This window comes from Urocampus carinirostris, chromosome 1 (assembly GCF_059441175.1).
Source record: "Urocampus carinirostris isolate Australia breed hairy pipefish chromosome 1, RoL_Ucar_1.0, whole genome shotgun sequence".
Taxonomy (NCBI): domain Eukaryota; kingdom Metazoa; phylum Chordata; class Actinopteri; order Syngnathiformes; family Syngnathidae; genus Urocampus; species Urocampus carinirostris.
The window spans coordinates 37919253-37946370 of record NC_142349.1 but is presented as its reverse complement, the minus strand read 5'-3'; the positions used below and the strand labels follow the sequence as shown (position 1 = coordinate 37946370).

Sequence of the window (27118 nt, the reverse complement as noted above, 5' to 3'; positions counted from 1 at the left end):
CCAGGACAGATCTGATAAAAGTAAGATAAGAATAGATCGGCACATTGAAAAATAAAGCATAAGGACACTTTGAAATCTGTTGGACGTTGTTAACACATACTCATTAGACAAAATATTTAACTTTTTCAGGACACCTCAAACGATGCACCCCACCTTTAACGTTGCCAAATGTACTCAAGTCCAGCGACTCAAGACGCCCAAAGCGGAAATGAAACGTTACATTGTGGGAAATGTAGTCCTTGGATGCTCACTGCTTCGTTGTATGTAGAGGTTCCTGCTGCTCTTAAGAACTACATGTAACATACGCAACTAGAGACGCCTTCTTTCGGTGGACAATTTGTTTTGTTTAGCACGGGATACTATTTTTTTCACGCCGAGTCCAACTTAGCGAATCCTGAAACCTTACTGTTGCACATATCCAAATATTTGCTAATCACTTTGGGACGCAAAAACCGAATCGTGCATTTTGGTGCCTTGGTTTGGGGGCCGCCTACCCTGTTCATGCTGTGTTGTCACACCGACAAACAAGCCGGCTAGTTAGCCAACAAGCTAAACACTGCCCAAGTCATCACCCATGTCTTCGGAAGAAGACTTGAGCTCAACGATCACGAGTTGGCTTGTCGAACATTCCTGGTGGCTGCTACTCCCCTTCATCATGCTACTCGTCGTTGCTGCATTCATTGTCGCGTTTGTGCTGCTGTTGTACATGATATCGCCTCTTATTAGCCCCAAACCCTTTAAACTGAACGGGGCCCACGTTGTGGTAAGTCTACTGGAGGTACATTGCACGTGTTGAATATGTACCCATTTTACAAACGCACTTTAGTAGCACATGTTTGAATACCTTAACCACCTGCTGTCAAAAGATCGTCGGAAGCATAGCTTGCTTTATGGCCAGTGAGCTGTCGATCAGAAATCATTGCAGTCATTGACACTAGAGCTAGCGCTATTAATTTAACTCCTTTTATTTTCATTTCACTTCTGCTCCAAGCTATGGTTTCTATTTTGGATCATGCTATTTTTGCAGCTGCGGATGTCCATGCGTGTAAATGAAAACACTGACTTCATATTTCCCTTTCCAATTTGTAGGTGACTGGGGGCTCCAGTGGCATTGGGAAATGTATAGCAATGGAGTGCTATAGACAAGGAGCTTTTATTACGTTGGTAGCACGTGACGGGGTAGGTTTTTACTTACATTTAAATCATGGAAGTGTTTTTTTTTTTTTTTTGCTTTTTATTTTTCACTAAAAGGCTATACAACGTTTGTATGGGTGCTTTAAATTCTTGATAATGCTTGAGTTTAAATCTTGCGTTTTTGATGTTAGAAAAGTGCTTGTTAATTCTAGAAATTGTTGCCATGTTTAACAAGTCTGTGTTGTGTATGTAGTAGGGTTGTAGTAGGATTCAGAGACAGGCACGGACGGTACATTCATAGAGTGTTTACTTAACTTCTTCCTCGGTAGTTCTCAAGCACAAGTACAAGGCTGCGCATTAGTATACAGCGACACCGCAGGAAGGGGAGTGTATTACACGACACCACATATTCCCTTTTTGTTAGAATAGGACACAAAACGTAGCATTAATCTGAAATACGCAATAACTCTTCGGCATGTATGAGCTTATAGAAAACATACATTTCAATATTCATTACCAGGTTAGAGGTAAATATTTATCAAAGGTAAGCAATAATGTAAGGAACTATACTGTCAATATCGGTAAGCAAAAGTGTGTAAACCTTGTACACTTAAGCAGACTGTATGAAGATCACATCATAAACAAACATGACAATTTTTTTAAACAATGAACATTCATCAAGTCTTTTTTTTTTTTTTTTTTAAACATGACCACATCTTTTCTGTATCTTTTTTTTTTTTTTTTTTTTTTTTTTTTTTTTTTTTTTAAGTCACATAATCTTGAAGCCATCCAGGAGCATGCCATATTCTCGGTGCAATCGGAGAGGGATGTGGTGAGGGCAGAGTTTCAGTTTCAGGTGGCTCAGCACATTAGTTGCTTGGCAGGAGGCAAGCATCAGCAGGCTGTGGCGCTGAAGCAGCAGCACAGGTGGAAGAACGGGCAAGGTGGAAAGCATTCCACACCTTTCCATCAGACAGCAGATAAGTGGCTGGACCCTTTTGGGCTACCACTGTCAGTGGCTTGGTGAACTTTGAGTCCTTTGGCAATGATTCCAGGTTTGCGGATGCGAATCGCAGAGCCAATCTGGAAGATGGGTAATTTTGCACCGCGGTGTTTGTCGGTGTATCGTTTGGACTTCCGTTGTTTGTTTTGTAGCATGTTGCCTTTGTCAGCAGTGGGACGCATGGAGTGAAGACCTGTGATGTGAAGCTTTGTATTCAGTGGTCTACCATGCAACAGTTCAGCGGGGGATACTGAAGTCACGGCATGTGGCGTGGCTCTGTAAGTCTGTAAAAACTCAGTGAAGAAGGCTTTCAGTGGTTTACCTTCAATGTTGGCTGTTTGTAGACAGTCCTTGAAGACTCTGTTGAAACGCTCAATTTCACCGTTGGCTTGTGGGTAGTACACAGAGCTGCGACGGTGTGTGATGTTCCTGTCACTAAGGAATGCTTCAAACTCGGTCGACACGAACTGAGGGCCATTGTCAGTAACAATTTCCTGTGGATTACCTTCTCTGCTAAACACAATTGAAAGAAAAGTCATAACAGAGGCAGAAGTAACATTTGAGCAGAAGGCAATCTCAGGCCATCAGCTGTAATAGTCAATAAGGGTGATGGCGAAGCGGCAATCAGCAGGCGCAGAGTGAATAGGACCAACAATGTCCACAGCAACATTTTCCCAGGCAGCAGTTGGGGTAGGCACAGGCTGTAATGGGGCAGTACGTGTGGTTGCGGTTTTGTCATGCTGCAAGCAGGTGGTGCATGATTTGATGGCGAGCTCAACGTGAGAATCCATTCCAGGCCACCAGTACAAGTCTCTCAGTCTTTGTTTTGTGCGAACTATCCCTTGGTGTGTAGCATGAGCAAGTTGGATCAGTTTTTCCTGTAGCCGTTGTGGTATCACAACACGATGAGTGCCACGCACAATGACACTGTTCTGCAAGGCAAGCTCATTTTGCACACGGAAGTATGGCACGATGAGGGGGTCAAGGCCTTTTGCAGTACGAGGCCTAGAGGTAAGATCGGGCCAAAAAAAAGCACCCGAGCCCGACGCAGGCCCGAGGGGTATTAAACCCGACCCGGACCGAGCCCGACTAATTAACTGGATTTGCTGGCCCGGCCCGAGGGGGCCCGAAATTACATATTTTATTTATAAGAAGGGGTGATTTATGATAACAAATTAAACTCTGCCTTTTGTTACAACATCTAGGCCTAAGTTAAATAAAACTGTATAAACATTTACATCTTTTATATTTCTGTGTCTGCACTGCAGATGTTACATTAAGCGACAATCTGTCATTGACGGGTTTTTTTTTTTGAGGTAGCGAAAACATTTAAGGGCGTCCGTCATTTTGACGACTTGATCATTGGGCCATAATCCACAGCAGCAGTAGTAGTACATCTTTAAGATTTTAGCGCAGCACTTTCATTCAGGGGGTGTTGACGTGTTGTGCCCTTTTCCGACTCCTATGCAAATTCCCCCCCCCCTGATCGTATTCTATATAAAACGCTTATTAAAACAATAAAGCGAGCTAATTATAATAATTGGGAGATCCTAGTCTATATAACGCGTTTATTTAAACAATAAAGCGTGATTTTATTCTGCAAATTGCGTTTTTTAACGCGGATGAAAATGTCACCAACGTCAATGTACGCTTCCGACAAAAGCGATCGTATTCTATATAAAACGCTTATTAAAACAATAAAGCGAGCTAATTATAACAATTGGGAGATCCTAGTCTATATAATGCGTTTATTTAAACAATAAAGCGCGATCGTATTCTACAAATTGCGTTTTTTAACGCGGATGAAAATGTCACCAACGTCAATGTACGCTTCCGACAAAAGCGATCGTATTCTATATAATACGCTTTAAAACAAAATAAAGCGAGCTAATTATAATAATTGGGAGATTCTAGTCTATATAACGCGTTTATTTAAACAATAAAGCGCGATCGTATTTTACAAAATGCGTTTGTTAATGCGGATGGAAAAGTCACCAACGTCACTGTACGCTATGATTTCCGCAATCACAACTAATTGTACACAAATAATATTTATTTGATTTACTATATTCCTTGGTCTAGTATCCATACATAGTTTAAGTATATATTTTTAATGAACATATATTTATAATTATTAATTAATTAAAAAAAAAAAAAAAAAAAAAAGCAGGACCGGACCCGACCCGACCCGACCGTATGACTGACATTTCAGGCCCGACCCGGCCCGAAATTGCCTCGGGTTCGGGCTCGGGCTCGGGCCATAAATCTTAGGTCTAACGAGGCCATCCCTTCTGCATGTAGTGTCGCACCTTCTGTAGCACTGGACATTCCTCACATGCACTGGAGAGCTCATCAGCAGTGACTGCAGCAAAATCAGGAGACACAGCAGCCACCATCTCCATGATGCCATCATTTTCCAGTTTCGTCAGCTCCTCCGACGCCTTGTCACGCACGGCATATTGAAGTCTGTGTAGCTTTTGCTGGACTGGAGGGACGTCTGCACGCACTTTAACTTTGTGTATAAAACCTGTAGCAACGCCTAAAGCATTTGTAGTGTTGACAGAGTGACTCATCTCCGATGCAGCAGGTGTTGTAATCTGCCCATCTTGTATGTGGAGGCGAAGTGCAGTGAACAGGTCCATTCCCAGTAGTGGAGTACCGTCAGGAACTATGTAGAAGTCAGTATGTGCACTCTGGTTGCAGTATGTAGCAGTAAGTTGAAGACAGCCCAACACTGGAATTGGCTTCTTCATGTAGGTCACCAGACGTACAGTAGGCTTTGAGAGAGGCAAGTGCATGAATGATTGTCTGTAAATTCTCTCTGGCAGAATTGAGACTGCTGAACCAGTGTCCACAAGCAGGTCAGTAGTAATTGACTGTTCATCATTCGCATGGAGAGCAACTGTACACGTAAGGCGCTTTGGGACTGCAGCTGTAGGGGCTACATGACACACAGTAACTTCTGGGACAGTAACTTCTCTCACTGATCGAGTAGGAATTGAGCTGCGGCACACTTTACTAAAATGTCCAATTTTTTCACATTGGTTGCATTTTGCATTTTTAGCAGGGCATTTGGAGTCATTTGCTAGATGAGAGTTGGAGCCACAACTGTAATAGGTTTTGTGTTGATTCCTTTTATCTCTCGAGCGCTGTGTATGCGTACTGCTATGATTCCTTTTATCTCTTTGTTGCACAAGCTTCACAGGAACGTCGGGCACGTGCACAGGAGCAATAGCATTAGCTTCTGACATAGCGGATTCGATTTGTGTAGCAATAGCGATTGCTTTGTCAAGTTTTAAGTCCGTTTCCAACAACAAGTGTTCTCTGATTCTCGAAGAGGACATCTTCTCAATGAATTAATCCCTAATCATATCATCAGCAAACGTGCCAAAGTCACAGTTAGCAATTAATTCCCTCAATGCGGCAATGAACTTAGCAGTGGTCTCGCCCGGTCTCTGAGCACGCCGACAGAACTTGGTACGCTGAGCAACGACATTAATCTTTGGTACAAAGAAAGTTTCTAGCGCATCACAGGCGGATTTGTAAGAAGTGCCAGTGTCGGGAAGGGAAAGAAAAATTCTCTGCCCTTCTGTGCCTAAACAGTGCAGCAGTAGTGCGCGTTTTCGTTTGTCTGGCATTTTGTTAGCAGTCAATGCTAGCAGGTAATTTTCGAACATCTGAATCCACGTGATGTACAACATCGTAGGCTCACCCGGGGTTTCAAGCAAAGCAAGGGGTTGTGAGATTCCGATCCATCCCATCCTCGTCGCCAATATGTTGTGTATGTAGTAGGGTTGTAGTAGGATTCAGAGACAGGCACGGACGGTACATTCATAGAGTGTTTACTTGACTTCTTCCTCGGTAGTTCTCAAGCACAAGTACAAGGCTGCACATTAGTATCCAGTGACACCGCAGGAAGGGGTGTGTATTACACTACACCATAGTCTGGCCACAAAATGACTCTGAAACTGCTCTTTGGTGGCTTTGCTTTGCCATTGCATTTCTTCTTCTATTAGGAATAACGGCAGTGTGCATTGCTTTCTATGACATTGTCCTTTAAAGCATAATTGCCTCTTAAGGGTCAGCCCAAGAGGACAGGTGCATGCTATATCTCAACAGGACACTATTAAATTTGTATTAGTGCAAGGATTACATATGAACATTTGTTACGGGCCATCCAAAAAAGTAAGGTAATGTTCCCAGTGGTAAGTTTTAATGGGAACTTGTTCCAATTGAAAAAGTAAGCTGCATATTGCCGTCATTTCTCCCAATGTCTACATGGGGAGACATTTGTCTCAAAAATATTTACATGTCCTTCAATTCATTGTGGCAAGGTATCAGAGTGAAAACCAATGTAGGAAATACATTATTAAAGTGGGTATTCTATTCCAGGCCAAGCTTATTCAAGCCAAGAAAGAGGTGGAAAAATTCGCAATCAATGACAAACAGGTATTATGTTTTCCAAATGTACCTTCATAAAAAAGCACCATTTAAATAACTTAAAGCTGTATATTTCTCATTAGGTTGTCCTTTGCATATCAGTGGATGTTTCCAGTGATTACCGTCAGGTGGAAAGTGTTATCAAACAGGTAAAGCTTTACTTTGATGTAAGCTCTTTTTTTCTTTGCAAATGATTTCAAATCGGCTGTTGTACTTGCGCAGGCTCAGGAAAAATTGGGTCCCGTCGACATGCTTGTAAATTGTGCCGGAACGTCGTTTTCTGGAAAATTTGAAGAAGTTGAAGTCGACCGTTTTAAAGTGGGTTTTTGACCATAAGGTGCTCTGTTTTTCTTTATCAATAGGTGTTTGTTAACAAGCTTATCCTCTTGTCTTACAGAAGCTGATGGAGGTGAACTACCTAGGAAGTGTTTATCCAACGCGTGCCGTCATCACCACTATGAAGGAGAGAAGAATGGGGCGCATCATGTTCGTGTCCTCCCAGGCGGGCCAGATTGGGTTGTTTGGTTACACGGCTTACTCCCCTTCCAAGTTTGCTTTGCGTGGTTTGGCAGAGTCACTACAGATGGAGGTGAAGAGTTAAGGCCCATTTATGCTCCCGCATTGGCGCCTCTGTCGCACTTTACTATCTGTCACGTAATCTTCCCTGGAGGGTTTACTGACACCTTTATTAATTATAATTATAATACATTTTATTTAGAAGGGACCATCACGACACCCATGGTCACTGTACACAGAATCAAAGGCAGTCATGTCAATAATACAATAAGTAAATAAATAGAAAAAAACAAGTACGGTAAAAAAGGGACTATGAGCAGTGCTTTGGATTAGGTGGATGGATAGGTTAGTCTGAAAAGGTGGGTTTTGAGTTGATTGGATGATGAGCAGGGTGGCAGACTTCCGAGGTCAGGTGGCAGTGCATTCCAATGCTGGGGAGAGGCGCTGCTGAAAGCTCTGCTCCCCATGGAGTGACACGGGCAGCAAAAAAGTGAGATAGAGGGAGGAGGAAGATCTGAGGGCATGGGATAGGGTGGCAATGTGAAGGTGGTCAGAAAAGAAGGGAGGGGGAAGTTAATGGATGCCTTATCAAAGCGGCGAGCGGCAGCCTTTCCAGCAGCTCCTCTGTTATCTCGCACTTTTTGTGATTTATTGTTTTATTGTCTGCTTCTATCTTCGGTGTTTTTCGTCTTGTTTGACAACTACACTTTGGATTACTTTCTATCCTATGGACATGGGTTTAAACGCTAAAAATGCATTTATTCGAGGAATCAACTCCTTGCCCTGACGAATTCTCGTGCCGGCGTGATGAGGGAGCCTATCGTGGACGGAGAGCCGGAGCTAGATAAGTGGCTAGCGGCGTTATAAGTCTTCGGTACCGTCCGTAATCATGGTAAATGTGAACTCTATACCAAATAAGACCGACAAACTGGCTGTGCTGGTGAAAAACATCAAAGCGCACAGGGAGTGCAGTTGCTGTGTTTTACGGAAACGTGGCTCACGTTTAGCATCCCGGACCCTAACGTGTAGCCACCCGGAGCTACCCTTACCGGTGCTAACCGGCTTCAGCGCCGTTAGACAGAGAAACGAAAGCCTGCGGGAAGCGGAGAGGAGGTAGACTCGCTAACACGAGATGGTGTATCCCTGGGCACAAAGATTTACATCTGCTGCAGGGACGTCAAACTTCTGGACTAGCGTGTGACGTCATCCATTCCGCTAAACTACAACAAGTACCCCGAGGGCGTCATGTTAATCTGTTAATAAACAACAAGGGAGACTGCTGGAAGTGTGAATTTCCCTACGGGAATGAATAAAGTGTCTTACCCATTGGTGTAGAGAAGGATTTTGTTGGTCAGGAGCAATTTGAGTTGTTGAAGGACAGTGGTAATGTGGTGCAGAGAGCAGGTTTTGGTGAGGATACATTTATGAAGAGACTTAAAAGTTAGACCGTAGAGGCGCGAATTGCAGTAATGAGGGTGGGAGGTGACAAAAGGCCATGGACAAGGATGGCAGTGGTGAGGGAGGGGCGAAGATTGTTGATGGAGCTAATGTAAAAGTAAGCATACCTGGAATGTTATTTATACGAAAGTGGAGGTGATGTACTGTCGAGGAGGACAACCACAATCTTTCCCCACAGGGAGGGAACGGTTAAGGCAGGGGTCTCCAACGTGTGCCTGTGGGCACCAAGGTTCCCCCGAAGGACAGCTGAGGTTTCCGCTGACCTGTTCTGAAACTAGCTCACCAATGCTGGGTCATTGTGATTTTCTTGTAAAATGATTTTTTTAAGTAGTTGACTGAGTCTATTAAATCCCACTGACGATAATATGTTAGTAACATAGTACCAACATGGTAATATCATAAGTTTTTTTTAGAATTGCATGTTAAACTGCGCCCTTTTCTCTAATTACTAACAAATAGTAGATCCCGCTTGTAAAGGGTTTTAGACCCTTGGACTATTGTGTCAATGAAGAGAGTGAGAAGTTGTCAACTTTTGACACTGTGGATTTGGTGCTTATGAAAATGAATTCACATTTATTCCTGTTAATTTAAACAAGTTATTGATGATCCAATAATTTATTTCAGAAAGGCACAAGATGAGGGTGGGTTGGTAATGTTAAGTTAGGTATGCTCCAAAGGTATATTTGGGTGTCATTCGCGAAGCAGTGAAATAAGATTTTAAATTCAGTGCTGCCGGGTTTCTGGTAATTGGTCTTTTTACACAGATGACATTTATGTATTATGAGAGTTCATTATCAGTTATCCAACTTAGTTTGGCTCGCGTGTTAGATTTGTTTATCCATATGACAAAGAGGCATGTTTACCTTTGCACATTTTGATTTTGTGCCTGTAACGTACAACAAAGCCTTTTTCCAGCAACGTCTGCTTTACCTGCCCCCAATGAAATATACAAAAGTACTCTAGTAAACTCACAGTTGCATTAAAAGCTTACTTTATTGCACTTTTTATTTACTGTAAACAAAAAAAACCAATCTCCACATTTGACACAACCACAACTGGGGCGTCCTACCATGCCAACCGTTGCGACACTGCCAAAATTGGAGGGTAAACTGCTGAACATTTTCAATTTAACGTGTTCACTGGCAGAGGTATGATAGGCAACCACATTTTTGTCATTCCTCCGGTCAGCTAACTGCACCCCTTTTGGTGGCCCCTGCTGGGAGTTTAATGTTTTACTATGCTTCCATTTGATTATGTCTATGTGGAAAATTATTTGGGTATGTACATGGAAAATCCTGCATTTGCTTGTTTTGAGGAAAGGAAGGGGTGACTTTACTCGTATTAGCACCATACTTGTATGTGTGAACCTTGCTTTGATTGTTTTCTTTTTTCTAGATAAAGCCATATAATATTTATGTGACGCTGGCCTTTCCACCAGACACGGATACACCAGGATTGGTTGAAGAAAACAAGAACAAAGTAAACTTTGGCCAATTAATGTTTTTCTGTATTTTACTATTTTTGTAATCAGCTTTCTTTTATTTTAGCCCCTAGAAACCAGGCTAATCTCTGAAACGGCGGGAGTTTGTCAGCCGGAACAAGTGGCCAAAATTGTTGTTCGAGATGCTGTGGTAAGAAGTGTGCAATTTGTATCCTACAGGCCAAAGAAATACAGTCTGTACCGTAAACTGTGTGACTGGTTACACTCTGCAACATTAAAAGTTAAGTTTAGGAACAGAAAACCATCACTTGTATGACTATATATGAAAGGAGTGTTGTTTTGGATCTGGCAGCAGGGGAACTTCAACAGCTCCGTGGGTCCTGATGGTTACATGCTGTCAGCGCTCACCTGTGGGATGTCACCTCTCACCTCTATCACAGAGGGTCTCCAGCAGGTATACAAAAAAAAAACATTTTTGTATATTGGTGGAAATATAACTTTTGAATGCAGTCTTTCTGATTGTTTTTAATATTTGTCTAAATATGGATTTTAAACTGTACAGTACTTCCTGTCATAGAAAATTCTGACTGCATTGTTCACAAAGCATTAATGGTTTCAACAGTTGTACGTTTTTGTTAACATGGAATACAATTGAATCTTTCAGTTTGAAAGGTCTTGAACTTTACTCCAGCAGAATTATTTTTGTAAATTCTTTGGCTTGCAGTATGCCTTAGTTACGAATACCGGACATATTTCCTGTAAGGACTTGAACAGCAGCATTCTTGACCAGCTGCAGCTGTCTGATGATGAGACTAATAGAATTAAACTCTTGCTGGTTTAATAATGTTGCTGATGTTCATATCTGATGTAACGAGAGTGGTAAGTGTCGATCAAACGTTTTCTATTCCTCAATGTTATCAACGAGGGGCTTCCAAATACTTGGCCCTCCACGCCAAATACATACAAACTAACTTACTATTTCATTATATGGCGCTTTTTTATGCTGTTTTGTTTGTAAAAAGAATATCAATATTCTCATCAATATAACATCCCTAACATGCTTTTTAGTTCATGGAATGCTCCAGTTACACTTGTAGAAAAGTACTGTAACATGTTTATTTTTTGGTTTCCCTTGTGGCCATTATTCATGAGCAAGATCGTAACTTTAAAGTTTATAATCGATTAACCATACGTAAGATTACCAGTATAGACCTTTGTGGTACAGAACTAATCAAATAGATGAATTGTTAGTTGTACGTAATAAGTTAGTTGTAAGTTATTTTTTGATTTTGTGACTTTTTCTCACTTTTTATCCTCCATACTGCTTCAATTTATTTGTTAATAAATTGTTTTTTATTTTATTAGATGTATTGTGTTCTTTTTAAAACTGCAGATACATTTGAGTGATTTCCTTCTTGAGTCATTGTTAACTAATGTAATTACCTACATTAAAAAGAACATTATTTGAAACTGACAGTGCTGGAAAAAAATTAATGTAACATGATTTTAGGCGCTGAAATTTTTCCAAATGCCTGATAATTGGCCAAAAATTTGGATTACTTTCATACGAATCTTTTATTGAACATACTGTAGATTTGTACAAAAACAATTAGGCACAGTGCTCAGTCAGTAGAGACCTAAATCCATACATAAACCTCTTTCCATTCTTTAGTGACAGGCAAATAAAAAGTACATTTAAATCAAGAGAACATTTTTGATCCCTGTGGACCAAGAACAAACCTACTAGCAGCAGTAGAAAAGTAAATAAAACATGTATGTATTATGTGCATTTTGTGAAGAACATTCAGGGGTAAACTGCAGAGTCTGTAACAATTTAACTTCAAGATTAACAACTGACGTTTGTTGTTTTTTAACATTTTAACAACTGACGTTTGTTCTTCAGACTTCATGCATTTAATTCCAAATACGTTTGTCAGGCAGTTTGGCGTAATCTTCGAGCGCTCTTTTATAGATAAATATAGGCATGTAAAATGTACAATGCATGGCATCAAAACCGTACTGGTTTGAATGTTGACATTAATTTTACAAAGGCGAGTCAGATTCCATTTTGATTATCATGCTCTTTAAATATTCTTCCGTCACTGAGCTACTGCCATGATATGCAAGGTCTGCTTTGCAAACTTTGCAAGTAGTCTTTTTATTTGCTCTATCCAGGCTAATTTGATGTCAAACTTGAAAAAGGAAATGTTTGTGCCCGGTCTTCACGTTGACATAATTTTGTATGTTTATGTAACCACTCAAGACAGAGACACTATTGCGCATGAGCGCCTTTCAGCAGAGATAATCATGTAGAGGCCTCACTTTATTGGGAAAAACGATTCCACAATAGTCAAAAATAGAATTCCTTGTCGACTATTTCTACTATCATTTTCTGTCGGAAACTTTGCGTCATCATTGCAGCCCTAATTGACACTTTTTATAAATACAAACGTTGTTTAATCATTTGAACCAATAATGGCCATTGTTTGTTTGTGATGTATATTTATATATCGTTTTTTTTCTTCTCTCAAGATCGTAACGATGGGTCTTTTCCGTACCATCGCCCTCTTCTACCTTGGACGTTTCGACAGTATCGTGCGCCGCTGCATGATTGAGAGGGAGCAATCCAGGGCGGCTGACAAGCGAGAGTAGCCATCGTTGTTCTCCTTGTCCAAAATACTCCACGAGCAGCAAGATTGATGAGACGATTCACTCATTAAGGCTCTGCTACTCGTATCTTCACGGCTCCGCTACTCGTAACCCTCCACCCTTGCCCCCTCAGTGCAGTGACGTTTCGCATTATATGTGCACATGCTTCTTGTCACGTAGCAGCCTTACTTTTGCAGGTGAGTTTTGGTGTTGTAATAATGGAGGCCGGCAATAGAAAACAGAAGTGGGCATCCCCATCGCTGCTCAAGCAGGAAAAGCAATATCCTGTCAAACCGGTTGTCCCAAACATTATCTGAAATTCCTTCCCACAGGGGTTTTAATCCAAACAAGACTGATGTGTCATCTTTTGTTCTCACTTTGCGTGCTTCAAAAATAGTGTTTCAAACGTGTTTCCCTCACAAAGAAGCATTCTCAGCCTTTTCCGACTGTAGCGTCTTTGCAGGCAAAGACCACGTTATCGAACTACTCAGTCGGCAACCCTGACTGTGTGCATCCGTGTAGACTGTTAGACTGTTTTTTTTCATTCCAGAATTGCACTAACTCATATTTCCACCAAGCATGCTGGTACAGTTTGCCACTGTAGGAATGAAATGTTGATGTTTTGTGTTTGTTTCCATAGGTATCTACCGTTAACTACAGTATCGTACAGTCACACAAATACAAACATGGGAGACAGTCATTAACGACCATTTTGTAGCCTGTTCATCTTTGGAAAAAGGTGCATTTTGTAATATGAGCTACATTTTCAGTACATGGTTCAACAGCAAACGAAATATGGATGGGTAAATGGACTGCATTCATATCGCGCTTTTCAAGTCATTGAAGACCTTCCAAAGCGCTTTACAATGTGTACCGAAACTTTGGGCACTTTTGTGGATTATGGCCGTATTTGGATTTTTACTACCTACAGGGTTCATACGTGTGCTTGTAATTTTTGTGTTGTCCTTCAAATATTGAAAAGTTCTCATTGTGGGTAAAGTGCTTGTGAATTTTTGAAAATTGTTGCCATTTTCCACCACAAGTCTGCTTAAAAATGACGCCGACTATGCTTTCTGGTGGTTTCGCTTTGCCATTACAATTCTTCCTTTGTGATTAATGGCAGCTGGCATTAGTTTCTATGACATTTTCCCATGAAGCCTCATGCATGCTACACTTAAACCGGGCACCATGTAATTTGTTTGACTGCAATAATTTCGTATCCATGATAGGCCATGCAAAAAAGAACATAGCCTTTCCCAATGTTAACTTGTAATGGGAATAACTTCCTACAACTGAAAATGTAAGCTATATTATTACCTTTACCTTAACTAACACGTACACTAGGAGAGCTAGATGGCGAGGAATAGATAGATGGATGGATACTTTTTTCATCCATGTAGGGAAATTCACATTTCCAGCAGTATCCTTATGATAAAAAATAAAATAAGTGATAGAATACAAAAATACCCAATATAATGTGTTAATAAAGAGCTTTTAAATTGTGTTCCGAAAAATAGACACTAATAAAAATATTGGTAATATGCAAATGAGGGGTTCAATTTGGTCTTTTACTCCCCCGGGTGGAGTTCTGCTAGGGCGAAATGATCTCCTCAGTCTGTCCGTGGAACAATACTGACAGCAGCATCAACTGTTGAAAAATACTAATTTAAAAATGTTAAAAAATATTGAACAGAAATTCACTTTGTGTATTGGATGCACGATCACAGAGTGCCTTTTTCTTTGATTTGCGGCCCGTCTAAAATGAACTGAACTATGGCCGTGATCCAACATCCCGAGTCGATTATTGCTGAGAACGGGGGCTGAAAAAAAAAAAATTGTGCCGTGTGTGGCGGGTCTTTTTTGTTGTTGTTATTTACGCCTAAAATTAAACTTGCTTTTGCGGCCATTATCGCCAATCCCATATTGCCGTGAACTGGGACTGTCAGAAGGCATGCCGTTCTGGCCTGCCTAAAGTAAACGCAAGGTCATGGCCGTGATCCCTTCTTCCTGGTCGACTCTTGGTAAGAGTATGGCCTGGCAAATTGCTTTTTTGGGATGTTGGATGCTGAAGCGTGCCATTGTGGCCCACCTAAAATAAATTTCACTGACATACCCGTTATCCCCGGTCAACTAATGCTGAGAGCGGGGGCCAAGAGAGCATATATGTGTCGTGCGTGGTGGCATTATTTCATTCTGCCTAAAATGAACAGCACCAATACGGAAAGAGTTGAGTGGATTATCAAACATTTTTTTACAAATTGACATCTTAATTTTAGTTTTGGTATTGTATTTGGACTAGTTAAAATGTCAAAAAGGAAACTTCATTGCAGACTCGATCAAATTTGAATGCCTGGTTGAAAGTGAACAATTAGGGTTTGTGTTTGCTTGAGTGCATCCGTGTCTGTTTTGGAGCCAACTCTGCAGGAGAGAAAAAAAGCCATTAGACGAATACCGGTCTCTTATGGCACTTAATTTTAACAGGTACCATCATTTAATGTTCTAGTGCTCTTGGATGGAAGTTTAAGTGACTGTTCGATTAAGATATACACATTATTTTTGTTCTTAGAGGGTGCGTGCATAAGGAACCTTACGTGCATTTTTTCTGTCATTGCATATTTTATGCTTCAGTGTTGGCGCTGACCTATATCAGGGCAATGTAAGACTTGCTGGTTCAAGCAATACCTGTGCAAGTCCAGTGAGGGCGTCAGAGATTGGTTTTCTATCCACAAATGTATGACTCATGACTTGAAATCTTACCATAAACCAGTGGGATTCCCCCATAACAGATGATCTAAAATATTGAATTCCCGGCAAAAAATTAAATTGGGGGTTGTTTTTTTGCAAGTCTTCCTTTGGTCCAGAATGTAATTTCAAGTGTTAACATATGTCTCGTCTTTTTATGTACGCTGATGGTTGAATGCCAACATTTCTGAGGCATTTTTTGGGGTCGCCTTCGTGCGAGCATAAGCGACGACTTGTTGTAACTAAGCCTTAAACTGACTACTGATCAAGCAGCCACAATGGAGTCCGTCCACTCTGACAGACGGGTGTAGTTTACCAATGATAGAGCCTCTTCATTACAAAATGTCAACTTTTGTGTCATTGTATTCATTTTGTCATTGACTGAAAACGCCTTCTATAAATCCAAAGCATGACCGTGAGAAGACATGACTCGTGTTTGATGAATTTCTCGTTTTATTATTTCTGGGTTTAAAGGCGTTCTGAGGTTCCTTGTTTTCAGACATCTTATTGTGTAATGGTAGCAACACATGCTGGCACATCTCAGTAAATTATGCAAAAATCGGACTTTTAATTTGTTCCACCGAATTTGAAAAATACAGCAACTAACGGAACCACGAAATTATTTTTAAAACGGCCTGTGTCAAACTTATGGCCTGTGAGTCAAATGTGGCCCTCTACATTTCTTCATGTGGCCCTCTACATTACTTCATGTGGCCTGAAAACTTAAAACTACATTTACCACAACCCTTGTCAACTCACAACCCCAACTCCACTACACGACAATGCCAATGCGTGCCGGGTTTGTAGGGGGGCTTTCAATCCTTGAAAATTTTTGAATTTTAATGTATTTTTTAAGGATTTAAAAGCGCTTTCATTTTGGGTTGAAGTGCCTGTAAATGCTTGAGATTGTTGCGATGTTTCATGTCTGCTTGAAAATGACGTCGACGTTGCTTTCTGGTGGCTTCGCTCGGCCATTGCATTTCTTTTTCTCTCTTGATTAACTGCAGCCGGCATGAATTTGTACAGCATTGTCCTAAAAAGCATCACCGCCCTTTGAGTCGCACCCAAGGTCGCATGCCACACCTAAACAGGGAAATGAAATTAAATGTGTATTAGTGCAAGGATTTTGTATAAATAATGGACATTTATTATGGGCCATGCAAAAATTGAGGTAGCATTTTCCAATGGTAAATTGTAACGGGAAAAACTTGCAATTGAAAATGTAAGTTACCAATTACCGGCATTTCACCCAACAACTATGTGAGGAGAGATCTCCAAAATGTTTACACACGTATTGCTCAGATTCACGGATATATTTACTCAAGATTTCAATATCGTATGTCACACCAACTGATATTGATAAATGTGGTTACTTGGCTGATCACTGGAACTCAGCAAATATCCTGAACAATTGGGTGCCTTTATATGAAAGGACAAAATTAGGCAAATTCCAAGTGGCACACTTATTGGAAAAGCCTTCTATAATCTAATTCCTTGAGGTATTGGATTTCTTGGTTTTCATTTGCCACATTAAGCTTCACTTACACAATCAATTACACTTTTCTGTAATTCACTGAGATGCGCCTGTAATCAATACCAACATGTAGCCTGCTGTTTTAATACCGTTAAGCTATGCAAAGCTAAGCCTGCCGCTTTCCACATCTGAGCATTTACTGTCCGGATCAGAGTCTTAGAACTGGGAGGCTATGTCATGAAATAATCACCATAAACATAATTTATGTTCATGCTTTCACCCCCTCAGATTTCTCACCTCAATTGCTATGAAAACCAACCTGTAAAAAGTGAAATATGACTGTGATATTGATTCTGACAGTTGACAGTGATTAAATACATCTGAGAAAATTTAAATGTCCTGTGTTTCGTTTTTAAGGTAATATCCCTTAAAAACAATTGTCATCATGAGCCAAGAGGTATTCTTATTATAAGAGATTCTTTATTATGTAGTGTCATTGTCTGAAACACATGACAAAAAGTTACTGGACACCAGGGCAGACCTATCTGAAAAGTTGCCTGCCCGGCCATACATTTGCCTGCCCCATTTTTCACAACTTGAAACACAACAAGACGACTAATCGCAAAAAAAACATTGTTGCAAAGTATTAAGGATTGATAATCAGAATATATAACAGAACAACACTTTAAAATTAAGTTTATTGTAAATCTACTTATAACATTCATTGCATGCATTACATCGCTGTTTTCCATCTGCCATCAGTATGTACCTGTGTTTACTCTTCTTTATTCATGCAATGTTTGCGTTCCATCGTCTGCTACAAGCCATGTGGACTCCTCTTTCCACGATGCTTTTAATGTATGTTAACGCTTTGTAGCGTTGTAAATTTTGTTAGCTTCTTTTAAATCTTCTGGGGCTGAGATTTTGGCTTGATTCTTGGTAAGGATATGTCAGAGTATGCATTTTCCTTATGCAAGAGAAGATAAGCAGAACACTGTGGTTCAGCCTTTAAGCATATTTATTCCCCAACATCAAGCAAACAATACGGCTCCATTCAATACAACATGGCGATCAACAATTAGCAAAAGGAAAAATTGTGCATGGGTATTGACGTCATACAATGGACAACTTCTTACCGCAATATAAAGAGTAGGAGCGCTATTAAATTGACAAATCTTAACAATTCCTAACCACTTATCGATTTTTCTTGTGTTCTTTGTGTGTCTATTTTGGAAAATGATATGCAATGCGCGACCTTATAACGCTCTGGAAAGTCTGGAAGCATGAAGTTATTCGATGCAGCTTCGTATTGGCTGTCGAGTATGCAACTTGCCAAACGAACCGAAATTCCGAAATTTCCAAAACGAATGAAGATTTCGAAATTAGAATAAAAAATAAATAAATAAATTTTTTTTTAAAAAGTTGTCGGCCTCCCGGGCAGAGACGTTTTGTAAGTTGTATGCCTGACGTAAAAGATGCACACCGCGACGTTATTTCAAACACAGGTAATGTCCTGAAAATTTATGGAGACAACAATTTCAAGTGATGATAATAACGACAGTGAAAGTAGTGATGGTGATCACGATGATAATGATGACAATCGAATGTGCACCCACAGACCCTATGCAAATATGTAAATATTTGCATAGTGTTGGTCATATGTAAATACACAGGGGATCTACCTATAAGTCACGACTAAAGTTAGTCGAAGGGGTAGGATTAAATAGGCATTCTTCTACTATTCCTTTCCCTACATACTACGTTAGCATTATTTTTGTTTTTAACTTCTTGTTTTATTTTTGTTTTTCTCATGTTCGAAATATCCATCCATCCATTATCTGCATCGCTTATGCTCAGTAGGGTCGCGGGGGTGCTGAAGCCTTTCCCAGCTATCTTCGGGCAGTGGGCAGGGGACACCCTGAACTGGTTGCCACCCAATCGCAGGGCAAACAGGGACAGACAACTAGCTCGCTCATTCACACCTAGGGACAATTCACCTGAAATGCCATGTTTTTGGAATGTGGGAGGAAACCGGAGTGCCCGGAGGAAACCCACGCAAGCACAGGGAGAACATACAAACTCCGCATAGGGAGTCCGGTAGCTGGATTTAAACCCATGGCCTTAGAACTGTGCTGCACACGCGCGAACCACTGCGTCGCTGTGCTGCCCCATGTTCGAAATAAGGTTTATTTTATTCATTCATTTATAACCGTTATTGGGTTCTAAACCGCCCAGTACCTATTGGCACTGCCAATTCTGTTACTTAAAAGAAATAATTTTATTTGTTCCAATTAACTCCATTTGTTTCATAATAATTTGTACAAGTTATTAACAATTGTGTGTCCCTAAAATAAACTATCTATGAGGGTAATCAACTGTTCACCACTAGGTAGAAGCAGACTATTTTGTCTGACAGTAAAGTAAATCACAAGAGAGCATTAAAACAAAAAAAACATTATTTTTAATCCCTCAATCCTGCTTTTTATGCCAACAGTAAACAGATGGATGTAAATGAATTTGTGATCTACATCTTTGGGCAATATTATGCGTATTCTGAGATGTAATGTGAGTTCATATTTGTTTACGGTGTACATATATGGTGGATTTAAAGACAAGAATTGAGTAAAAGTAAAAATTCCACAGTATCATGGATTTTAATGTGAAAAACAACATTTATTTTCTCTATTTTATTGATTTGTTTTTAACCATGCATTCATGGACCTTTTGTGTTCAAGAAAAGGTTGAAAATGCATATATTGTTAGCATTAAATATACAGTCATTGACTACACAATCGGAATCGGATACAGGCCCTCAACACCATTACTAAATCGTTGCCATTTAAATAATCATTTACTTTGTAACTAGAAAGGCGCATTTTCATCATGGTTCTGAATGTTCAGGGATTAAGTGTTTCAATTACAAGAAGCTATAAAAACAGTTTGGTAAAATCAAAGGTTGGAAGTACTTGTATGTAAAAATACTTATGTTCTCAAGTCATGTTTGTTTGTATAGCCCTTGAATGAATGAAAACTGAAAATAAAAACAGAACAAAAACAATGAGTCAACAACAGAATAATGTCACATAACATGTTCGAAAAGGGGTAGTCAGAAGCAGATGCTTATTTTTCCTACCCCTTTATCTTCCTTATTAAGTACATTTTATAGATAGCTCCTCTTGTGTCCAATACAACAAAATCTCATGAATATACTTATTACATGGGTCAGATATCAATAATTATAATAGTTACAATAATCACATATTTTATACACTAATCTTCGCAATACCATCCCTCAACGTCATTATGCGCATGTCACTGCGGCACCAGTGATAATAACAATAAAAATAAACACAACACTTATAATAACAGTTCTGATATAATAATAGTAGTAATCACAATGAGTCTCAAAGGGCTGCACAGACCACAGATTATTGCAAACCATAGACTATTATTACACCATCCCCTGATCTAAAACCTACACGAGGGCAAGGAAAGCTCAAAAACCTCAACATGAGGGAAAGGAAGAAACCTTGAAGGGACCGCACATGGGGTAATCCCCCTTCCAGGATGTTGCAAAAACAAATAATATAGATATTGTCAACATGAAATATAAGTCATTGATAAGCTATAGAATAGAAGTGGGTTTTAGTTCTATCAAAAATAGAATAGTAAAAATAGATTTGTGCACAAAAGGTGCATCCCACACAGAGGTAAGGTTGTTTTCCTCAGACATTGTGTGGTATTGAAGCCTGGAAAGATGACAGGATGACATTACCACTTGGTAACTCGGTGGGATAGTGTCCGGCGCCATGTTTGAAAAGTACGAAATATCTGAAATACACAAAGAGCACATTCTAATATGCAATAGTAGGGGCTAAATGTAGTTAACTAATCACACAGGTTTTGATATGTGCTGTATTATACATTTCAACTAAATTGTATTATTATTAAAGTATTCATTTTCATTCAAAACACACATTGGCTTTTAAAACTTACTCAAACTGTTACTACTAAAATAAGTGGTGTCAAAACAATCCAGGTTTGATTAAAAACACACAATTTTATAAAAAGACCAGATAAAAATGTCAACTGTAAGGAAGTAAGATTCCACTGCAAAAAAGATCAAAACAAAGATCGTGCACATAATTTAGCTGCTGTAGTTATTCTTAATTTATCCCCCAAAAAATCTGAAAAAATAATATATTAGGAAAAAAAGTGTCCAAATAGCAAATGATTTTTTTTTCAAATTTTAAGTTTATTTTTTAAAAAAGTAAATACAATTTAAAACATGAAAAACAGGTCAAATATAGTAAAATCCAAAATTACAGAAAAATTGTGAACCAAAATGTAATAAAGAAGAACTGTACTTCACCTTAATTTTAGGAAACTATATAATTTAAGCTTCACAAAGAATGGTGCTGGGAATGTATTTTTAAACATTTTCAACACCCTGTGTGTCTCGAGATTTATAAACAAAAAAAAAACAATGTGCCTTTGCTCAAAAAAGGTTGAAAACCCTGCTATATTGCCATGGTACACGAGCAAATGTGATCGATGACAAACAATCACATACTCTAATGGCTTTTAAAATGAAAGTTAAGACTTTAAGTCGATTTATCTTATATGTGATGTAGTGCAGTGGTCAGCACATTCACCTAACACGCAAAAAAGTTCCCGCTTCAAGACTGGGTGGAAACAAATGTTGGCCTGGAGGGGCATGGGTGCCACCAGGGTGTACAGCACAAAAAATGGTACCCCTACAACCCTAGTGGTTAAGAGCTCTAACCAACTTCCATAGCTCAGTAATCTGCTCATGGAATTAGATTAAATGGCCACGGGAAAAAGTCAACAATGCATTGCAATGGATGTGCCTTAAAAATAAAAGTGGAACATCTATCAAACAAACATTGAATTGAGATCATATACCACTGAACACTCATGTAAAATGTTAGCTTTCACATTAGCTTACCCTATTGCTTGTTCGACCACTTCAATCTTGTTCTATCGAGCTCCTGCTGAATTTATTCATTGGCTGCACCTCACCAACTGACCACTGGGAAGAATTACAGGTAGCCATAACTCGAAAAAAAATGCTTTTTGTTCAGGTAATATGCAGACACACAATGGCGGTTTTGTTTTGGGTGCAGCGCTTGGGTAAGATCCTTTCTGACCGATGATCGGCAGTGGCTGGAGTGAAGTATTTGTCCCCCGGGAATGTATCTTGGAAGCTTGATAGAGGTGGTACCAAGAACAGTGATGCCAGGGACCAAGAACCGGGTACTTTTTCATCATGGAAAACCAAAAGAGGCAATGGAGGATGGAACCGTGTAGGGGAAAAGCGCCTTTGGAAGCCTGGTGGTCTCTTTTTTTCTTTGGGAGAAGATTTAAATATTCTGTTTGTGTGGAAGAGAATTTAATCTTCCTTTCAATGGGCTTCCCACATCTGCATAAAATGGGCTATTCCAGACTCTCTTTTTCTTTTCCCAAAAGGGAATACTACATAAAGATGAACCCCGATTATTAATTTGCACCAGAAAAATGAGCAGTATTGGATGAAAGGACATGTGGCATAGCTGGTTCTACATCCACAAGATTGGACGTCTTCTCACCGAAAAAGAAGAGGATCATTTATCCATTTTCCACTTATTTGGATGTTAGGTACGTTGGCTTTCATACTTTGACCGGGAGGTAGAATGAGTACGGACTCTTTACCAGAAGCCTGCTCCTGTTGGGTACATTAGGTGGTGCTAGAAGTCCTGCTCCTTTCATCTCCCAAGTTTTTAATTATTTATTTGTTGATTTTGGTGGTTAATTATTAAATGGTTTTCCAGAGGGCAATAATGACAGACAGGGCTTTTTGAAAATATACACTTTTAACCCCTGTGTAAAATAGATTCTAAATGCTGATGTTAAATTAATTTCAAAAGAAAGAAACAAGGGAGGGGACATTTTTGATTGGTGTGTAAAAAACGTTCAAATTGGCACCATTGTGTTGATTTTAAATTATTGCAGCCAGGAGCAAGGTTTTCAAAGCCAAACCATGGAAACCGTAATATTTCTGTGCCAGCACCACCTTTGATAGGGACAGGCAGGAACCAGGATTTTGATCTTAACCGAACAACAGTGAATCTATATCCAAATCAGTGGTATGCAGTCATGGGAGTAATATAAAAATATTAAATGGTTATAGGCGGCACGGCAAATGAGTGGTAAGCACGTCCGCGGGACAACTTAGAGGTCATGAGATCGAACCTTCCTGGTTGGAGTTTGTATGTTTGTGTGGGTTTACTCCGGGCACTCCAGTTTCCTCTCACATTCTAAAAACATGCATTTTAGGTAAATTGGCCGGTTCAGATTGTCCCTAGGTGTAAATAAGCGAGTGAGTTGTCTGTCTCTGTGTGCCCTGCGACTGGCTGGCAGCCAGTTCAGGGTGTCCCCTGCCCAGTGCCCGAAGATATCTGCGATGGTCTCCAGCACCAACGTGATCCTACTGAGGATTAGCGGTGCAGATAGTGGATAAATGGTTATATTCATTCAGGGTTAAAGCTTTTTCTTATTTTCCTTCCCAATTGCTGGAATTTATTTTTCAAAGTCGTTCAATTTCCACACTATACTACGAATATTACAAATGCAGTTATTGTGCAACTTATTGCTGTGCTGAGTGTCTGCAGATGCAGAGAGAGGCACGCAATTATCTTGCCTCTTGGGAGAGTGGGATAGTGAGACAAAAGATTCAGATTTGGCAGTTTAGCCTCATCTCATCTCATTAGCCGTGCCGCTTATCCTCATTAGGGTCGCGGGGGGGCTGGAGCCCATCCCAGCCATCTCCGGGCAGTGGGCAGGGGACACCCTGAACTGGTTGCCGGCCAATTGCAGGGCACACTGGGACAGAAAATTCACTCGCTCATTCACACCTAGGGACAATTTGAGCCGGCCAATTCACCTGAAATGCATGTTTTTGGAACGTGGAGTGCCCGGAGGAAACCCACGCAAGCACGGGGGAGAACATACAAACTCCGCACAGGAAGTCTGGAGCTGGATTTGAACCCACGACAGGTTCCCATGACATGAACTGTGCCGCCGTGCTCAGTTTAGCCTCGATTCGTATAATTAGTGGCGGTACTAGGAGGATAGTTTTCATTGTCTTTTTTTCCCAAAATGGAGGATTTTCTATCTTTTAATGCTTTTCATTGAAAAGCAAGAGCACACAGACTTTATAAGTTAAGACAACAAAAGACTTTTTTCTATGCTTCAATTCATTAATTGCTGTCTCGCTATGTCAATCAAATGATGAAAAAGATGTAAGTTAAGTAATTTATTTTGAAATCCAACCGTGTCTCAACCAGACACGAGCCTTACTGCACGTCACCGTTCTAAACTATCCTCGTTTGAAAAGATTCGGCGCTAAAACACGTTCGAGCATATATTTGAATGCATTTTGTCATGTTTTGTGCACTTCCTAATGTACGCATGGAGGCTCCCAAGTGCAGCCAAAGGCTGCACGTTGCGCATGTGACGTCAAGAATAGCTCACCCGCATCGCGCAGCAGCAAAAGGAGGAGGGACCTGCAAGCAAGTGAAGCAAGCCAGTAGTGATGGCAATTTCGGCTCTTTTTAGAGAACCGGCTCTTTTGGCTCGGCTCACTAAAAAGAAGACGAAGAAATTAGACAAAGAAGAACCTCCCTTTTTTAAGGACTGAAGACAAGGCAGAACCCAAGCTTTTGTGAGCACTTTAAGACTTCCTTGAATTGCCATTAAATGAGAGTACTTTCTCTCTGCCAAGGTGTTCTCGCCCTAGGAGGCGGGGACAAAACAACCCCTTGCAACCCATGAGCAAAAGCTCCATTAACCACGAAAAGCCTTTCTTCAACTTGAGAAATCCCTTGTTTTTTGGGATCTTACCCCCATTTCTCGAGGCCGTTTTTTGTAGTTGATATTTACCTCTCTATGTTCAAGTTGTTGTAGAGATGACGCTACTCATATTGACCAGTCACGAGCACCTTCGGGAGAGTGAGAATGAGCAAGAGAGAAAGATAATGAGAACGAGAGAAAAATAAATCAAGAGAGAAAGACGGTAAAGAAATAGAAAGAGAATGAAGGAGAGAAAATGAGAAAGGGGGAGAATGAGAGACCAAGAGAGGGAAATAACTTGAGAAAAAAAACTGGGCAGAGAAAAAAGAGAAAGACAGTGAAATACATAGAAAAAGGAGACAATTGGAGGACAAAATAGACCAAGAGGAAGTGAGAGTAAGACAGGGAGAACGATAAATGCACATAAAGAGAGAAAGAAAAAGTACTCAAGAGAAGTACAGAGAAAGAGGACAAAAGAGAGAGCAAGAGGAAGACTAGGATAACGAGAAAAACAGAGAGAGGGAGAGAAAGAGAGACACTCAAGAGAAATACAAAAGAAAGACAGAACAAGAGAACAAATCTGTCAACCTCCACGGCTCCATGCCCGTACAAACTGTCGTATTTTCCCGTACAAAATTATCGTCACCATAGTTTTATTTTTTTCGGAATGATGCATGATGGGAATTCCCAGGCGGCAGACGCATGTGCACAGTAGAATCAAAACGCTCGCTTCGTTTTGCAACGAATAAAGCGATACCGAGATAGAGGCTTCCGCAGCGAACTTGTTTGACTTGATTGATTTGCCGTTTCGTGATAGTCGGCGTATACTGGATGGTACCCATCACTGACAAATTTGCGTTTTTCTGTACAGATTTTCTTGTACGTCGTACACGTCTTAAAATACATGATAAACGTACTTTGTCCGGCAAAAACATACAGGTTGACAGGTATGAAGATAGAACAAGAGAAAGAGAGCGTTTCGAATGGAAACGGCCCTTGATTGATGGGGAGCCCGCTCTAGTCTTTCACTTCAAAGAGCTGGCTCATAAAGCCGTTTCGTTCCTAAACAACGCATCACTCCAAGCCAGTGGTCTCCGAAGTGAATCTCGCACGCCGTTTCAACATTCAGCGATTCTGCTGAAGACAACTTTGCGCTCCCATTTCTTCCCTCCCAACTCTCCCTCGTCTGTCTGTCCGATGCGCACAGGGTACACAGTGCATCTGCACCCCTCCCGCCTCTTCCGCGTATTGGATTTCCACGCAAAGACAAGCTCGCCAGTGCCTGGCAGCTTTTCGCGGGGACTTTTCCCGAGCTCTTATTTCCGGCCCGAGCGTTGGATTTAGGCGTCGGCTCGCTCCAGTTTTGGGATCAACCCGGCGCAGAGCAGCGCCACGTATGGATGTACGATGCCTTCTATTTAAGAGCCGAATCTGAGAGTCTAAAGTGCTAAATTCAGCCCAGATGGCGAACGAGTCCAATCGAACCATCGTGGAGAATTACATCTGCCATAAACTCTCCAAACGCGGGTACGTATGGGGGTTCGGTGGCGTTCGGGAGGAGGAAGAGAACGATGCGGATAACGGCTTGCTAGTCCCCCCCTCGCCGACTTTGGTGCTCCGGTGCCGCGAAGCCAACGCTGGGCCCGACGGCGGCCCCAAACGAAGCCAAGGTTCCCACCCGCTGGCCGACGTTCACAGGGTCCTGCGCGAGGCCGGCGACGAACTGGAGAGACTTTACCAGCCGGACTTTACCGAAATGTCTCGGCAGCTCTACCTTTCCTCCACGACGGCTCAGCAGCGGTTCGCCGAGGTGATCGACGAACTGTTCCGGGACGGCGTCAACTGGGGCCGGATCATCGCCTTCTTCGAGTTCGGCGGCACCGTGTGCGCGGAGTGCGCCAACAAGGAGGAGATGACGCCGCAAGTGGACAAGATTGCCGAGTGGATGACTGAGTATTTAAACGGACCCCTCGGCAGCTGGATCCAAGACAACGGGGGCTGGGTAGGTGTGATTTGCTGTCTTTAAGTGTAGTTCATTTATTGTTCAATTCGTTTATTTTCAAATCCTTCATTGCTCTACCCGCAAAGGCTAGTGTGTGTTTGCAGATGTGACCTCAAACGCTGCATTATATACACCGTTTGTAGTTGAGGCTCGCCAACGGAAAAGCTGTCCATGTTCCCATTACGCACGAAGGCACAGGATGGGCGGCCTTCGCTCGTGCCCCGCTCTGATTGGAGCTTGGCGTAGGCCGTCAATTTGATCAGACCAATTAAAGCGCGATCTGCGTCACACCTCCCGACGCTGTGGTCCAAGCCCCGCCCTGCTGACTCCTCTCAGACTGTCACGCATCTGTCACTAGAGCTGCAATACGGCACTCGAAGCGACCGAATGCGTTCTCGATTCCTCAAA

General features: G+C 41.0%; 2 protein-coding genes and 1 long non-coding RNA gene across 3 annotated transcripts in view; 2 read left to right on the top strand and 1 right to left on the bottom strand.

Moving 5' to 3' along the window:
* The first annotated feature begins 297 nt into the window (after positions 1-297).
* On the top strand, positions 298-17246 carry kdsr (3-ketodihydrosphingosine reductase). Its single transcript, XM_088338050.1, has 10 exons — positions 298-763; positions 1090-1179; positions 6530-6586; positions 6661-6726; positions 6800-6895; positions 6975-7166; positions 9947-10030; positions 10099-10182; positions 10345-10446; positions 12525-17246. Exons 1-10 carry the CDS (start codon positions 575-577, stop codon positions 12642-12644), a joined length of 1080 nt encoding a protein of 359 aa, XP_088194176.1. The 5' UTR covers positions 298-574; the 3' UTR covers positions 12645-17246.
* A 1789-nt stretch (positions 17247-19035) lies between these two features.
* On the bottom strand, positions 19036-26883 carry LOC148374570 (uncharacterized). The gene is made up of 3 exons (XR_015850713.1): positions 23954-26883; positions 21827-23609; positions 19036-20688 (listed from the first exon to the last, which is right to left on the bottom strand). It is a non-coding gene; the product is annotated as an uncharacterized LOC148374570 (long non-coding RNA).
* Positions 25792-27118, top strand: part of bcl2b (BCL2 apoptosis regulator b) — a 40994-nt gene continuing 39667 nt past the window's right edge. Inside the window, exon 1 of the mRNA XM_088338062.1 lies at positions 25792-26710. Within this exon, the coding sequence (XP_088194188.1) occupies positions 26171-26710 (540 nt within the window). The 5' untranslated portion in view covers positions 25792-26170. The remainder of the gene's footprint in view (positions 26711-27118) is intronic.

Coding starts and splice junctions, on each gene's coding strand:
- kdsr (XM_088338050.1), top strand. CDS start 575: ATGTCTTCGGAAGAAGACTTGAGCTCAACGATCACGAGTTGGCTTGTC. Junction 1,180..6,529: donor CGTTGGTAGCACGTGACGGG/GTAGGTTTTTAC, acceptor ATTCTATTCCAG/GCCAAGCTTATTCAAGCCAA. Junction 10,447..12,524: donor TCACAGAGGGTCTCCAGCAG/GTATACAAAAAA, acceptor TCTTCTCTCAAG/ATCGTAACGATGGGTCTTTT.